General features: G+C 40.1%; 1 protein-coding gene across 5 annotated transcripts in view; it reads right to left on the reverse strand.

Annotated features, from left to right (window-relative positions):
• CADPS2 (calcium dependent secretion activator 2) overlaps window positions 1-16,175 on the reverse strand; it is a 2,489,915-nt gene that overhangs the window by 280,852 nt on the left and 2,192,888 nt on the right. For all 5 annotated transcript variants that reach the window (XM_078680818.1, XM_078680809.1, XM_078680789.1 and 2 more), the window contains 2 exons: window positions 12,616-12,771; window positions 5,824-5,971 (listed from right to left, as the gene is read on the reverse strand). In XM_078680818.1, the coding sequence (XP_078536944.1) occupies window positions 5,824-5,971; window positions 12,616-12,771 (304 nt within the window). The remainder of the gene's footprint in view (window positions 1-5,823; window positions 5,972-12,615; window positions 12,772-16,175) is intronic.

Below are 16,175 nucleotides of genomic sequence, written 5' to 3' on the forward strand. Positions count from 1 at the left end.
TTTGAAATGTATTAATCATAGTCCATACATGTACTACACATTTTTTTTATGGTTTACATGAAAAAAAAGTTTCTTACATTGGCTGTAGTATGTCTGTAGACTTTCTTTTCATTTCCCAGTGGACACTGAGTGTAATGGCAGCAGGTTCTCCTTCAACCATATCAGGCTAAAGTAAATGTTTGATGTAGTTTTAGGTCCTAGCTTATGTCATGTCTAGTATATTAGTGCCATAGGTATATGGAGCTAGAATTTGGTAATAATCAGTATTTTAGAGTTGTTAAGAAAAGCGGGGGTTGTATAGATTGTTTATTTGTGTAAGTTAGTAGGATTAGGATTTTTCTGGTGGGGATGGGATATATATAGTTGTTCTTAATTTATGCAGGTGTGAAGAGACTTCCTAAAGAGCATTCCAATCAGAACTGAGTTTCATTCTTTTATTTGTATATTTTGGAGAGCAAAAGAGATGAGAATGTAGGTTTCCAAAAATATATTTACTTAAGAGAAAGAAAATATATATTTATATATATATATATATATATATTTATAGACACTGACGAAAGCTACGGCTGAAACACGTCTGTTTATATTGATTTGCGCAAATAGATCCTAGACTGGGTTTAATCTAACAAGAGTGCTGGTCCTTCTGTTAAAGAGCGCGGACTGCCAAATTTTGTCAGTTGCTATCTTTATTTAGATTTCTAAAATGAAGCAACAGCCATGACTCGTTTCGTACCTCATGGGGGAACTTGATATATATATATCCATAAGAAAACACATACTTCACCTTGCGGTAATGTTAAATACAGGCCCAGTAGTCAATCCTTGGTAGCAATTCTTTTTATTGTTGCACAGCATCAGCATAACCCGTTTTGACCCCACAAAAGTCTTAATCATATGCACATTAAGAAGCAGTCATGTGTTTGGAATTCAAAGGTCAAATACATCAACAATGAGAAAGGACACATGGTGCAGTGAAATACCTCAATACTGAAAACGGACTTATGCTAACAATTTGTCTTCCAAATGGGTATTTCCTAAAGATCTTAAAATGAAATCAGTGAATATTTGCAAAATTAGATGCACTGGTTAGTCAGTTGAATTTCATTATTTTCACATCTCCAATGTTCAAATCACTGAATAAAATTAATCTTTTAAAGGACTACATTATCCATAATGCTTTGTTATCATTATCTGAAAATCATGTCCTTTCACAACATTATTTGTTATATATTTCTTGCTTTCAATACTTCCTTATCATTTTGTACTTCTTTAATGCCTTTAAAGTAGTAAATTCCATGTATGGCTAGGTCGTACATTTTCACAGCAATGTTCAAGGTCATACTACTCCCTACATAACACTGCGATTGCTTGCAGTTTCTTTCGGCTTTGCCATCAATCACAATTCCATTGTCATGGCTTGGACCACTTCCTAGACTCAACTTTTTCCATGCTTTGCATTTACTGATTAGGGGAGCTCTGTGTCACGATATGTTATTAAATGCTAAATGGAGGCATTTCTGACAGTCCATCTAAGTTTTAATGTTAAAGAGATAGATGCCTCAGCTTGGGTTGCAGTTACATCTGCCATACAGATCAGTGTTCCTCAGATATATTTGGCACCATATTTTTTTTTGTTTAGTATTTTCTATTCGTACCTCAAAACTTAATTATGGTTTCCTACTTGTTACCCATTGTAGTTTTAAATGTGATTGTCTCAATAATTATTTGGATGATTTTTTATTTTTTCATAAGATAGGTATTGCTTTTTAATCAATATGTGTTTTAAAATTGGTGTTTTAAGTTTGATATTTAAATCTTAATTTTACTTAGGGTATACATTTATTAGCTTTTTTTAATATGGTTAATTGCTATTTTTGGTCATGATAGCTAGGTGGATGTATGACGTTACAACGCATGCTTTTACCACGCATGCTGTTACAACGCAGTTTTTACAACGCAAACCTTTACAATGCATATCGCTTTGGGGTGCTGGATAGTGAATAGTTTAATTTACTATTCCAACTCCAGTCCCCGTGGACACTAGGGAAGGTGTTGGATAGTAAATTAAATCTATTCCCTATCCTAGAGCGCCCCCCAGCGCAATGCGTTGTAATGGTTTTTATTGTAAAACCTGCGTTGTAGAAGCACTGCGTTGTAAAAGTTTCATTGTAAAGGATGTTTCCCAGGGAGGTTGTCGATATTTTGTTTTATTCCATCTATTTTCATAAATGATAATTTGGTATTTTATATTGCAACATTTAAGGTAGTAGATACTTTTGTTGTCAATACTATTGTGTGCAGGGTGTGTTGACATTTTTTTAGTTGATATTTAAGTGGAAATATTTTTGTATCGCAATATTTCAGTTCTCAATATAGAAACATACAACTCATGTTTATATCCAGAGACTTGTATGTGTGCTTATTTTCACCAGAGTACCTCTAAGCAATGAGTGCATGCAAATTGTGGTTGTGCATCGCAGTAGCAAAGGTCTATCCTAGCGGTACTCAGGCCTGAAAGCAAACACAAGGAGATAATGGATGTAGCGCTGAAACTTTTGAGACAAAGCGATACAAAAGGGGATGATGGACGGAGCGTTTGAGCAAATCAAACACTCACCCTTAGTCAACTGATCTGGGTTTAATCCATCACCATTCTTTAGCTCATTCCGCTATCCCAGTTCATACATGGCCATATGAAAATCAGTCTGACCCTGTGCCAGCCCGAACTGCCAAAGCCATGTCTACCCTGGACCGAAAACAAGCTTCCTGGGACCGGTTTCTGGCATTTCAGCCGTCATCAGCCAGGCTAGCTTGAATCCAGTGGCAAAGTGAGCAAGGGACTCATGCCTGAGCATACCCTGCCAACTGAGGGCGAACAAAGCGATACAAAAGGGGATGATGGACGGAGCGTTTGAGCAAATCAAACACTCACGCCCAGTCAACTGTTCTGGGTTTAATCCATCACCATTCTTTAGCTCACTCCGCCACCCCAGTTCAGACATGGCCATATGCAAATCAGTCTGACTCTGTGCCTCATGGGTACAGTTCAGCCCGAACTGCCAAAGCCATGTCTTCCCTGGACCGGAAACAAGTATCCTGGGACCGGTTTCTGGCATTTCAGGTGTCACCAGCCAGGCCAGCTTGAATCCAGTGGAAAAGTGAGCAAGAGACTCACTTCTGAGCATACCCTGCCAACTTAGGGCGAACAAAGCGATACAAAAGGGGATGATGGACGGAGCGTTTGAGCAAATCAAACACTCACCCCCAGTCAACTCATCTGGGTTTAATCCATCACCATTCTTTAGCTCACTCCGCCACCCCAGTTCAGACATGGCCATGTGCAAATCAGTCTGACCCTGTGCCTCATGGGAACAGTCCAGCCCGAAGTGCCAAGCCATGCCTTCCCTGGACCAGAAACAAACATCCTGGGGCAGTTTTCAGGCTAACAGCCCTCATCAGCCAGACTAGCTTGATACCAGTGGCAAAGTGAGCAAGGGACCCACGTTTGGACATACCCTGCCAACTTAGGGCGAACAAAGCATACGCAAGGAGATGATGGACGGAGCGCTGTAACTTTTCAGACTCTCACCCCCAGTCACAGATCTGAGTTGAATCCATCATCGTTTTTTTTAGCTCACTTCGCCACCCCAGTTCAGGCACAGCTATATGCTAATCAGTCTTGAACCTGTGTCTCATGGGAACAGTCCAGTCCAAACTGCCAAGCCATATCTTCCCTGGACCGAAAACAAGCATCCTGGGACCGGTTTCCATAATGCAAGAAGTAATCGTGCAAACAAAACTACAGCAATCACTTTTTGCATGCGTTATTCAGCATTTTCAGCCCTTATCTTTAAATTGGGTGGAAAAACTCAAGGAGCACCCAGCACAAATGCTATTTCTTTAAGAATAGTATGCACCCAGGATTATTGGGTTGGTCTATTATGCTAAATTTTGCACAACTTGATTGTTTCTTAATTCATACAAAATATGTCCACTTCATTTGATATGGTCAATCATGCAACCAATGTTGACTATCTTGATGTGTCGTGCCTTGTGGCCCAGCCCTTCAGTGGTTCATGTCAGTTTTTTGTGTTGCAAGACGTAGGTTATTTCAGTTCCTCCTCTTTATTCTGTTTTACTGTCAATGTCTTGAGAGTCTGACGTGCTCTTGATCTTCCACTTTAGAGCCTCAAGTTAAGGTAGTTCACTCATGTGGCTTCAATTAAGAACAAATTCCTATCTGATAAGGATGATGCTCTCCTTTATCTGAGATTTAACCAATCATCAACTAATTCAGTCCTTCACAGATAATGTCTTTAAGCTGAGTGGTAGCAAGACAGAGATCATTGTCACTGGGGGAAATGAGTGATGGGGCAATGAGCTATGGACTGTTTGGCTTGGATCTACAACAAAACCTGTGCATCTGATGAAACATATATGAGCTGCTTTTGACTGTGAGCTCTACTTTGAGGTCCATATTCAGATGTCTGGTCCACTGGTTTTCTTTAACTCCTACTCAATTACATCTTGCCTTTTATTCCATTCAACATTATACAAAGGTGATTGAGAGGCATCTTCTGTCACTTCTATAGTATCCCTTCTTTCTCGAGTTCCATGAGTCTGCAATTCAGAGGCACCAGGGCATTCAAACTATGACAGCAAAGCGAGGATGGATACGTACAAGTCTGGTCATGTTCTGTAGGCTAGACCCCCTTTAACCTAGCATCCAGTTAAACCAAAAAAACAATTTTAACATTCTCTATCTGGCTACTGTTAAATGGGCTGGTCTTATTGTTCAAGCTAGTAGTAGCCAATGAGCATTCCAATCTTTGCAGTCTAGCTCTCAAGCTCTGCTTCATCTTCTATGTAAACACTACATGGAGGAAGAGATACCTGTGTTTTTGGGTCAGAGATCTGAAATAGTGTACCACAATACGTTTCCCTCACTGAAAACCGTGAACCGTTCCGAAAGGTGCTGAAGACCCTTGCGTTTTGATAATCTGTTCACGTGCTTTGTTAGTTTCTGAAATTCTTTCACTTTTTAGACTGCTGTATTTCTTGGGCTAGTTTCTTGCACCGAGATACCTGATGGTGCATGTGCACACAGAAATAAACACTTCAAATGCTATAAATCAAACTAGATACAATGAGAAGAACCAACATTTGTAAATATCCTCTTTTGTGGAAAAGAATTTCGTGAAATTGTTAGTTTGCAGGAAACTCTTACCAACTTTTTTCCATTTCCCCACCATGACATGCACTGCTGGCTGTTGATTAACAATGCTAGAGTGACTAGGAATGCCCTGCAATCGTGAAATAATACACCAGAAACCATATAAAATGCACTCAAGATGAGTACTAAAATTAGAGCAGTTATCTAAAATGTTTGTGAACCAAAGCAATGGTAAAACCATTGTGTCATAACATTTTCACAAAAAGAACCATGTGCAACAAATTAATAATTCAATTAGAGTAGGAGAAGTAATTGTTCCTAAATAGGAGTGAGATATATCACTTATTTAGAATGCTAATGAAAAACATACACAAATAGATTGTATTTCAAGGATTTGATGACAGAGCTAACCTCTAGTGTGATGCGGTGACTGACAAGCACACGCACTACTTTTTTTTAAAGAGACAATGGTTGGGTTGCTGCTCAACACATATGAAAATAAACGGGGGATTTAAAAATAACAAGAAGTAGAATTATAGATCAATATTTGAAGCTGCCTAGAGTAATAATCTGAATTCATATTTGCTTTAAATAGGAGGTACTTGCTTCAATTTTCTTATCTTGACAATTAAAGTTTAATATTGACTCACCTCTTGTCCTCCGTCCAGAATGCAGAGTTTAGCACTTTGCTTTTTAGCATCAACCAGCACGTTAAACATGGTACACACGGAAGACGGCAGGCGCAGGTCAGTAGATTTGCTTGCCTTCTGCAATTTAAGCTCAAATGCCATCCTTGTTCTGCTCAAGAAAAAAATAAAGTGATTACATTAAGAAGGTTGCAGTAAAAATAATCAGCGTGAGAGATTATGTGATTTATCGCTACAATATGATTTCAGGTGTATTCTCTGTCAGATGGAATGGCTCAAGAGTTGTGCCCTATGTGTTATTGGAGTGGGATTCATATGAGCCGACCATACATCACTTGGCGTGTATATTGCATGGCCTCCACACAAACTGGTCACTGGCAAATAAAATTCAGTCTAGAAAGAAAAGAAGGACAAATCCAGAAGATTAGGTTGTGAAAAACAAGGCCTATCTGCAACCTGCCGCCTTCCAGATAAATTATGTGTATTCACTTCTGATGTTGGAGACGACTGATCGCAGCTGGTCATCTTCTCCTCTTTATGGAGGCTCCATATGTGATAATTGACTTAGTAATCATGCATTTCGTTGTACAACGTATTACTTCATTCATTCAGTCACACAAATGAAACATACAAAATGAGCAAAGGTAGAAAAACATGTAGGTTTACTGCAACATATTTCATGTAATATTACCAGCATTTAGGGGAAATGAGGGGATTTTGATGTGCCGATTTTATCTGAAAGGTAGTAATATTAAATTTCCCAGATAATTGGTGCGCCACTGGTTTCAATATACAAAAATATCACTTCCTTTTACGCATACAGTCGCCTTAAAGGGTGGACCAGCTCTAGAGACGGTGTAAAAAGTCACTAATTGGTCTGTTTTGTTTAAGCAAATACAGAATAACAGAAATCGAAACACTTCTGTGGACATAAGCGAGGTAATCTGAGATGCATAATGTCAGGTCATGGATTCTAAATCTACGTGGCGGTGAACTAGTCTGCAACTCATAATCAGCATTTTCAAGGAGAACACTGATTTTGAATATAATATGATATAATATAATTCTCATGACAAGATATCCATAGATATGATATTAATATTTATAGTATTTTATCAATTAAGCGGACATTTGAAAAAACTGCTTGAGGTGGAAGCTGAATAAATGGGGTTTTGAAAGGGCTTGCTCTTGGATTAGAATATATTTTCAAATTGAACTTTAGTTTCAGGTAAGGGTATGTAACAGAAGGTAGCTACAAAAAAATGATATAAAAGAATTCCTGAGCTGAAGTTGCCAGCTGCTAACCCTTAAATTTAGCAATATCGTTAGAAAGGATCTTCAACGACTATTGACAGACAGGAGAACTGCTTTGGAGTAAGCATATCAATGACACAAATTCATGTTTGGAAAGTATTAATGTGAGTTTGTATGGAAAACTAGTGGTTGCTCTAGAGATAGCATTAATGAGCATCAAAACATAGGTTTTCCTACATCAACGACTCCATCAATAAAATCCCATTTACAGATATGTGGAGATGATTTTAAAATCATTGACAGAATTAAATTTCATGTATTGATTTTTATCCATTTCCTTATTTCCAGTTTTATATAGTATGTACAAAGTCGGAATGAGCACCAGAGTGTTTTACAACAAGAAGGCAGAACCAGAATTACATATTTGTAGTATTAGGAATGACTAAGTGCTTCGGGATAATACATGAAAACATTAAAATTGTTTTATGCAAAATGATAATGGTATGTATTACGAGATAGCAGTGCAAGAGATATGAAAGAAATGCCTTTTGTGCATAGTCTCTCCAATTTGTTTTTATTTCATGGACCTAAAATGCTGGTATTTGTGAACGGTTAAATACCTTTGTCTTCGAGGGTGTTTCCCATGAAACTAGCTAACAACTATTGCCATATTTGGGTTTGAGAAAATCCCACAGAAAAACTGTACAAAATATTCATAAGTGGCATTAATGCTAAATTCTCATTGTGGGATGCAGTGTCACCTTCTACCACCCACATATGGAATTTTTTAAAACACAGCAAAGGGACTGAAAATTAATCCTGGTGCCCTACATGCGTAAATTTGGTTTTATCATGTCAGACTAAGAAGTATGCAATTTCTAAGCCTATCTCTGAAACTAAGCCTACTGTAAGAAGTACCTGAAGCCCGCAAAACCCAGCTGCATAACGTTCAGAAATTAAACAAGCAATATGTATTAACTGGCATGTTTATGTAGTAAAAATGTAAGCAATTTACTGCGGAAGTTGTCTCACCTTTCCTTTGATAAAGCATGCACAATATTTAAACAGCACTATTGTTTATCTTGTACATAACATATATTTCATTTTTGCAACATTTTACTAAACAGTGGACATCTAGTTCATTTGTTACGTTTGATTAGTAGAAGAAATGTTAGACACATTTTTTCTAGAAAGGTTGTTAACTTCTTCCTCATGAACGGTGTTGTTTCAATCAGTTCTGCTAAGACAGGACCCTCCCACAACAACGTTAATTAACTTCCTGGATCCCAGCATGTCCTTAAATACCCTGAATGGAGGACAGTGCCCCTTTTGGCACAAGAGGAAGACAAGGGAATAGGCTTATAGAAGATCAAACTGCCATTAAATGCCACCCATATAATATCAGATAGCTGTGAGGGGAGATAGGAAAATTGGTGCAGCAATCACACTAAAAGGCAGGCAGGGGCTCCTGACATCTTCACTAAAATATCAAGGATAATATACAATAGGCGGGTCTTTAAAGAAGAGTTTCCCAGAGGAACACTGGCTTCTTGCTCCCATGGAAGACAATTGATAGGTGACCTCTAAGGGTGGGCGTAGAGATTCCAGACAGCTAAGCTGGGCAGTGTTATGCACCTTAAAACAGGACTATCTGAAATAGTTTAGTCCTAAAGTGAATAACTCCAAAAAGGTAGATGTGACAGCATGGGAAAGACGTAACGATAGGTTTAGAAGTCACCACTAATCACTACTTGGATACTACCATGAAGGAAGTTGCCCACAATCTGGAAATCTGAATGCTGCCAGGACCTAAATTGAAGCAGAAGAGACTGTTGCAGGCATACCCCTGCCACTTGAGGAAAGCCTGAGGGAAATTATGCTTCCACTTGAATCTCCAGAGTGAAAGGCATTCTCAAGTTTCAAGAGAATTGACATCTGTAAAGGTTACAGGCAGGTAAAGAACTCAGGCCATCTTGGAATATGCCCAAGCAGGACAGAAGTCCACTTCTGTCTGTGACCTGATACTCTGAGAAGTGTTCCTAAAAGTTTGGAAATTGTAGGGATGACCAGAATGAAGTTTTTGCTGTGTTTGGGACTTTTAAATATTTGGACTCCCAGTACTTTGACAAGTGCTGAAGATACTTGAGAAAGATTATCGGTTAAAAAGATATCCTGGTTCATCCAGCTTAAACCTTTTTGAAGCAATGTTCAAGGCTGCCTGTGGTGCCAAGAAACCAGTTAAATGACCTTGTGGCCATCGCTCTCAGCCTTGCCTTATGGGCAAAATTTCAAACTTCAAAAATTTGACTACGTTTTAGAATGCAGCACAACCGTGGGAAATGGCAGCAAAGCGAGAATAACTCAAAGCGATATCAAGAACAAAGATTTTGATGTTCTTCCTGCACAGTTATTGGCACCAAAATTCAAGCCTTTGCCGTGAAGTTGAGTCTGCTATGCCCTATTTGTGGAGCCCATATCAATTAAAGTGTTGTGTCTTGCTCCCCTGACGGTTACTGAATTCTGAAAAAGAGGCTAAATCAGAATGTAAAATGGTGACTGTGTTGAACCACTAGGCATTAGGATTGAATCAGCTGAATTACTGTTGCAACACTGAGCCTCCCTTTTCTGCCCAATTGGTATGTTGAGGCATATAGTAATACTGGGAACAAATCCTTCAGATCAAGCCTGGAGAAATTAGGAAGAGGAAGAAGGTCCGAAATATGAAATAACACACAGACGTCATTTTACTCCCCATTCCATCAGGAATAATTTATGATTCCCTGGTACTGCCACATACCTGAATTACCAATACCAACAGTAGTTGTAATTTCTAATGTGGTATTACTACATTACTTGTGATGTTGGCCTTCAGTGGGTATATTCCAGCCACAAAACATGCACTATCATATCATGTAATTTCAAAGGATTCTTGTTGCAAAATATAGGGATTAAGGTATAGATGTATCAAAGGAAAAACCGGTCGCATCATCCCAAATGCAAAAATCGCAATTTAAGAAATCGCAAAATTGCGAATACTTAAATTGCGATTGCATTAAAGGAATCTCAAATTGAGATTCCTTAAATGCAATGCATCAAAGTAAAACAAATAGCGATTTCGCTAATAGGGGGAGCAAATCACCATGAAGTTGAACTTCATGGTAATTTGCAATGCACTAAAGTGCATTTTTCAAAGTTCCATTTTACACACACACACATGCCCTTGGGCATGTGTGTGTGCAAGATGTTCTCATATGCAGATTTCAGGGGTGTAACAGGGTGTCCTTTTGACACCCTGGCAAAAAGGAAAACAAACCATGAAGTGCAATATGGGACCATCAAAAGTAAATTACAAAAATTACAAAAACAAAAAGAAACACAGCCATCATGAGGACTAAAAGGGACAACATGATACATAAGTACTGACAACAATAATCCACATTGCATTTGTTGCATAATCGGATTTGTGACTAAATTGCAAACAACCAGCATTACCAATTACAAATACCAAGAGCTATACACCTGAGCGCCATCAACACCCCGCCGTTCTAGTCCAGAGGGCATGAGGAACTACCCCACCCCGGTGGGAGTGATGCCGGAGTGCACCTGGGAATCATGGGCAAGCCGCTGCCGGGAAATATAATCCCTGTACAATCCCCAAATATCGGTCGGTCTGGAAGAGGGGGGGAGTAGGGTACTAAACTCCTCGCAATTCACATTGCAGTACGCTAGGCTGTTCAACCAGGAACGAAGAGTAGGGGCACGCTTACTGCCCCACAACAAAGCAATCTCCCTTTTGGCTAATAGGAAGCCGAGTGCAGCTAATTTCCGAATTTTCTTAGGGAAGTTTTCCACATATCCCAGCAATGCAATCTCAGGAGTAGGAAGGAGTGGCATGGACAACGTGGAGTGGACATCTAACCAATATTGGTGAATTTTGGGACAAGTCCAGGACAGATGTGCAAAGTCGGCAAAGGAGCCTAGACATTTCGGACAGTGATGGGGCCGGGAAGTGTCGATTCTGTGGGCGCGGGCCGGAGTGAAATACATTTAAAGAAGAAATTTAAACTGAAGCAACTTATGACGACTGTTCAATGAGACGTCCGTTATGGTTTTGCAGCAATATGCCCATTGGCCATCAGTGATAGGCCCACCCAGGTCCTCCTCCCATGCCGCCCTAATCTTTGAGTCGTTAACCAGCCTAAGCGCTCCGCACTGTTTGTACAGCTTGGAAATCAGGTGTGCATTGTTTGGGGTCTGGATCACCAACGTGAGGGGAGGAGTCTCGTCCGGGGCCAAAGGAAAGGAAGGGAAACCCCCCCGAAAAGCCGAACGAATTCGGGTGAGGATGAACGTGTCCATAAAGGAGCGTTTACTAAACCGGGCGTCGCCAAGGTGCGTTCTACCAAAGTCTCCCTCATAATCGGGAATAGGGACACCCTGGCACCCTTGAAATTGCATTCTCAATTTGCGATTCTCTAATTGAGAATCGCAAATTGAGAATGTCTTCCCATTCATTCATTTTGGCCTCTAGGCCCATAGGAATGAATGGGGAGGTATTCCCTAATTGCGATTCGCAATTTGAGAATGTCTTCCCATTCATTCATTTTGGCCTCTAGGCCCATAGGAATGAATGGGGAGGTATTCCTTAATTGCGATTCGCAATTTGCGAGTCGCAATTAAGGAATGTTTAGAAATCGCTATTTTTTTTACATTTCTACATGCATAGCCTTTTGCTATTCCTTATTAGCGAATCCTTACTTTTCGCTAATAAGGAATCGCAAATGGCATTGTTGATGCATCTATACCTAAGCCCTTAGAGCCAGATGTACACTATGCAGTTTCCCGAATATCAAACATTGCATTAAAGGGTCAGGTCTATTTCTGATACACTTGTGACCCTTGCAATGTATCCCTTCAACACTAGAGTCTTTTTTCCAGCCTGTAACGGATCACGTTACCCACTGACATGCTGGATGTGGGCTAGAGCTTCCATGGCAAATTGAGAAAAGTTGGAAAACTCCAGCCTAATGAAGAAAACATTAAACATTGGTCCTAACGATATTCAGCAGTTGTGACCCTTCTTCCAGGGAAGTGAAACCTTTGTTTTATCTGCTGATGCTTATATTCTATCCTAAGTGGGAGGATCCATTTGTTGTGGTACTTATTGAGAAGATAGCTTCAGACTATTTGGTTAACACATCTGTTTATTGTTTTACAATGCGTAAAACAAATCAGTAGCACAAAAAAGGCATTGATTACCGCGAACGTTTAGCATCGCACAATACTGGCATATTCATCTCGCAAGCAACATAATTTACAGGAATTTACCAAAATACATCCAATACCAGTAGAAAGAGAACTGGAAAAACATGAGCTCCATATTTCCTGTTTCTTGATAAAACTCGACTATTTAAAAAAATAAAAAATATATATATTGAAAAGAATGTGTATGATGGTTACCGTACATGGCTATGATGGTAAGTAACTAGTAAATGCCAATGCTAGTGTGCCTTTTGTTGAAAAACTTGGTGTCTGTCTTACCTTTTTACACAGGCCTCCAGCATATCACTAGCCATGAGTTTGAGGCGCTGTTCCAAATGATGTGAAAATTCAGGTTCCGGCCAGTGCAGATCATAAATAAAAACCTGTAAGGCATCCAGCTTCCAAAAGAGATCTTCTGAAGTGCTCGAGCCATTGCTAAAATAGAAAGGAAAATAGAGTGTTGTCTGCCATGCCAGAGAATCTGTGGGTGACATTTAGCTAGGAGGGTTACCGCATATTATTAAATATATAAAGATGTTAAACATTTAGAAAAAATATAATTTTTAATTCAGAAGCAGTGCTGAAGGACACCAAAATATGTCTGCATGCACTGGGGGCTATGTTTGGAAAATGGGGGTTGGGTCGAGGAGCCTGGCACTCATTCTCATCACTTTTGTTCTTTTTTGGATTATCTGTCACTGCATCACACTAACGATGGCTCTACAGCACAACAACAGATAAAATGGCTGACAGGCGTTCTTTTGACAATGTCCAGATTCTGGAAGCTGCATGTGCAATGGTGCACACCCCTTACCGCCAGGTGCATCTCCATTACCAGATGCAAACACTGCTGGTAGACTCCGGTAATCTCTTATGATCTCCAATCATAATGGACCACGTCCAAAAAGCTTTGATTAATTTGTGCAGGGCTTCATAAGTAAAGAACACCACTAAGCAGTTGAAACAAGACGCCCAATGATAAATATTCATGTTTTGGGCTGATGTCATTATTCAAGAGAATCTTCTAGGTAGCTTCAGAGTGCTAAAATATGCCATGCTAACACTTCACGTTGGTGTTGCACCAGGGAACATTGCCCATGAGTAGATAGAGAAATATTATCTTTCACAGTGCTCATAACGCTTCTAGGTCAATGGGATGGTCTGTCATATCACACCCCTGTCAAACAATATGTCTGCGGTGTATATACTCTCATTAGAAATGACCATGGCCAACTGCAACAGGACCGTAAGGAATAGGAACATGAAACAAATATCCTGACAAGGCTCTAAAAGGCTTTGTAGATAAGTGGAACTGGCAAGAAATAATGCTCATTCTCCACTGGCTTCCAACATAAATGATGCCTAGCTCTAAATTATCATGTTATTTCATATTAGTTTCTGTAGACTTAGCTAAATGAGCATGCCGGCTGGTAAATACTGGTTTCTATAGCAACTCAATTTAGTTGCATTATCACATACTGCTGTTAGTTAGTATGCCCAAATTACTACTTTGTACTTTCTGTAGACAGCAGGGGCACTGGCTGTGCAAATTATTCCTGCTTTTTAAAGTTGACCAGAATGTTAGTTTAGGTATTTCTGCAGATCTGTGAATTAATCATTAGTGAAAATGGCACAGGATGGGCCCCACGATGAACTTTTGTTTCACCCCTCCCATGCCCCCGTTATCCACGCTCAAATGCAGTAGCATAATCTAGGAGAGATTGGGAAACCACAGAGGACTGCAGACTCAAGCAACCAGGTTTTTTTAACTTATAAAAACGTGATCAAGTCACACAGCACCCAACAACTATACTAGCTCTGAGTGTCAGAGATGATACAATTCAAGTTACTTTGGGCTCGATTACAATGACCAACAAGCTGTCAATGGTGATCCGCCCGACATCGGACTCAGCAATCCAACCTCCCCATTACGATGTGGTAGGTCAGAATGCTGCTGCCTGGAGTAAAGAACGACGCTTCCAAAAGGATCAGAGATCCCGTTGGGCCTTCGGTTGGACACATAACTCCTAAATGGAGGCAATGCCTGCTCAGGCCGTCGGCATATTCCCACCGCCTTTCTATGTCGACCTTTCCGACATGGAAATGCTGTCAGAAAGTGACTTTAGGGGCCCCTACCAGGCCCCCATTCCCCCTGGCCATTCGCTACGGTGCCCTCCTAAAACATCCCTGCACCATGTAGCAGGCACTGCATGGTGCCTACCACACGGTGCAGTAATGTTTTCAACATCCATTTTTCAATGGCAGCTTGTTCTGCGGGCCTTTTCTGCCAGCTGCGTATTAAAGCTTCATGACACTGATTGATGTTGATGAAGAGGTTTATTCCAGAAGTAAAAACACAGTGGGCCGCCCAGAAACAGAATGGGTGATGCATAACATTCCCATGCACCACTACATTCCATGACATAGGCAGGGTTCTAATAAATCTCAGACTACATACAACACATCCCCTTTACAGAGAAAAGAAGAAAAAAAAACACAAAGTGAATATAAAATGAAAACATAACACCTAAAATTAACAAGAGCAAATGCAAGGTAATAGTTATGATAACCTAAAGCGATAAAAATATAACGTTAGTATAAGGCATTATCTTTTAACTTTGTAGGCAGATTTCTGCTTCTACCCCCAGAATTGCCTACTTTACTGTCAGGAGTTTTTTCACTCGAAGAATCATAACCATCAGAAGAAAAAGGAATATGAATATTTTGGAGATCTGCCAGTATACTTCACCAGCCTGGACATACTCCACGTGCTGCCAGTGTCAACTTTCACAACATTCTTTCTGATGGCAACAATGGTATAAGGACCCATGAAGCTTGAAGTCCCCGTACAGGTATGCCTGGGGTTCTTCACTAAAACATGATCACCAATACACCACTTCTTACTTTTCACACACATTTTTGTATCATATCTTAACTTTTATTTCTGTTGGTAGTCAGCATGTCTAGAACGTCTTATTTCAATAGAAATACCCTCGTTACTACACACAGGCAACCAGGCACCTTCCCGGAGAGCAATTTAGTGGAAGCTTTTCTTCCCCTTAATACTTCAAAAGGAGAACTCTGCGTGACTAAATTGGGACCAGTGCGGTGAGACCACCATGTATCTCTCAAGACACTGCTGAACGACAGCCGACACACAACTCGTCACCACCCACTTGGAGGTATAATCTACTAATAAAAGGACACATCTCTCATAGGAAGGCATGAGTTTGAAGGGACCAATTATGTCCAAACCCAACTTTGACCACACAGCATCAGGAACCTCCACAGGAGACAAAGGCACATGGTTAGTGACGCGAGACTTGTCATTGGTGGCACAGGACACACAATCTTTGACTACACATTTGATCATGTGATCCATACCTGCCCACCAGTATCTCTCTCTCACACAAACGTTAGTGAGACTTCTTCTCAAATGACCATCGTGAGCAACATTATTTATCCTGTCCCGGAAGTCAACGGAAGGGACTATCCTGTCACCTCTCATAAGATTGTCACAATAGAATCATCCTTCTCAGACCAAAATGACCTCATCTCATGATCAATGGTCTTATAATCAGGCCATCCTTGGGATATCCACAACTTAAGGAAGCAAAACACTTTGTTCTTTCTCACGCTGTCCAATCATTCTTCATTGGACAGAGCCACCCACTTCACATACTCATTTTCAACATCATTCTGCGTACACTCTAAAGGCAGTCGGGAAAGACATTCAGTAGATTTGTTACTTGAACCAGGAATATATCAATCAATCAATCAAGCCATTTGTATAGCGCACTACTCACCCGGGAGGGTCTCAAGGCGCTTAGGGGAAGGGG

Source organism: Lissotriton helveticus, chromosome 1_1 (assembly GCF_964261635.1).
Source record: "Lissotriton helveticus chromosome 1_1, aLisHel1.1, whole genome shotgun sequence".
Classification (NCBI taxonomy): Eukaryota; Metazoa; Chordata; class Amphibia; order Caudata; family Salamandridae; genus Lissotriton; species Lissotriton helveticus.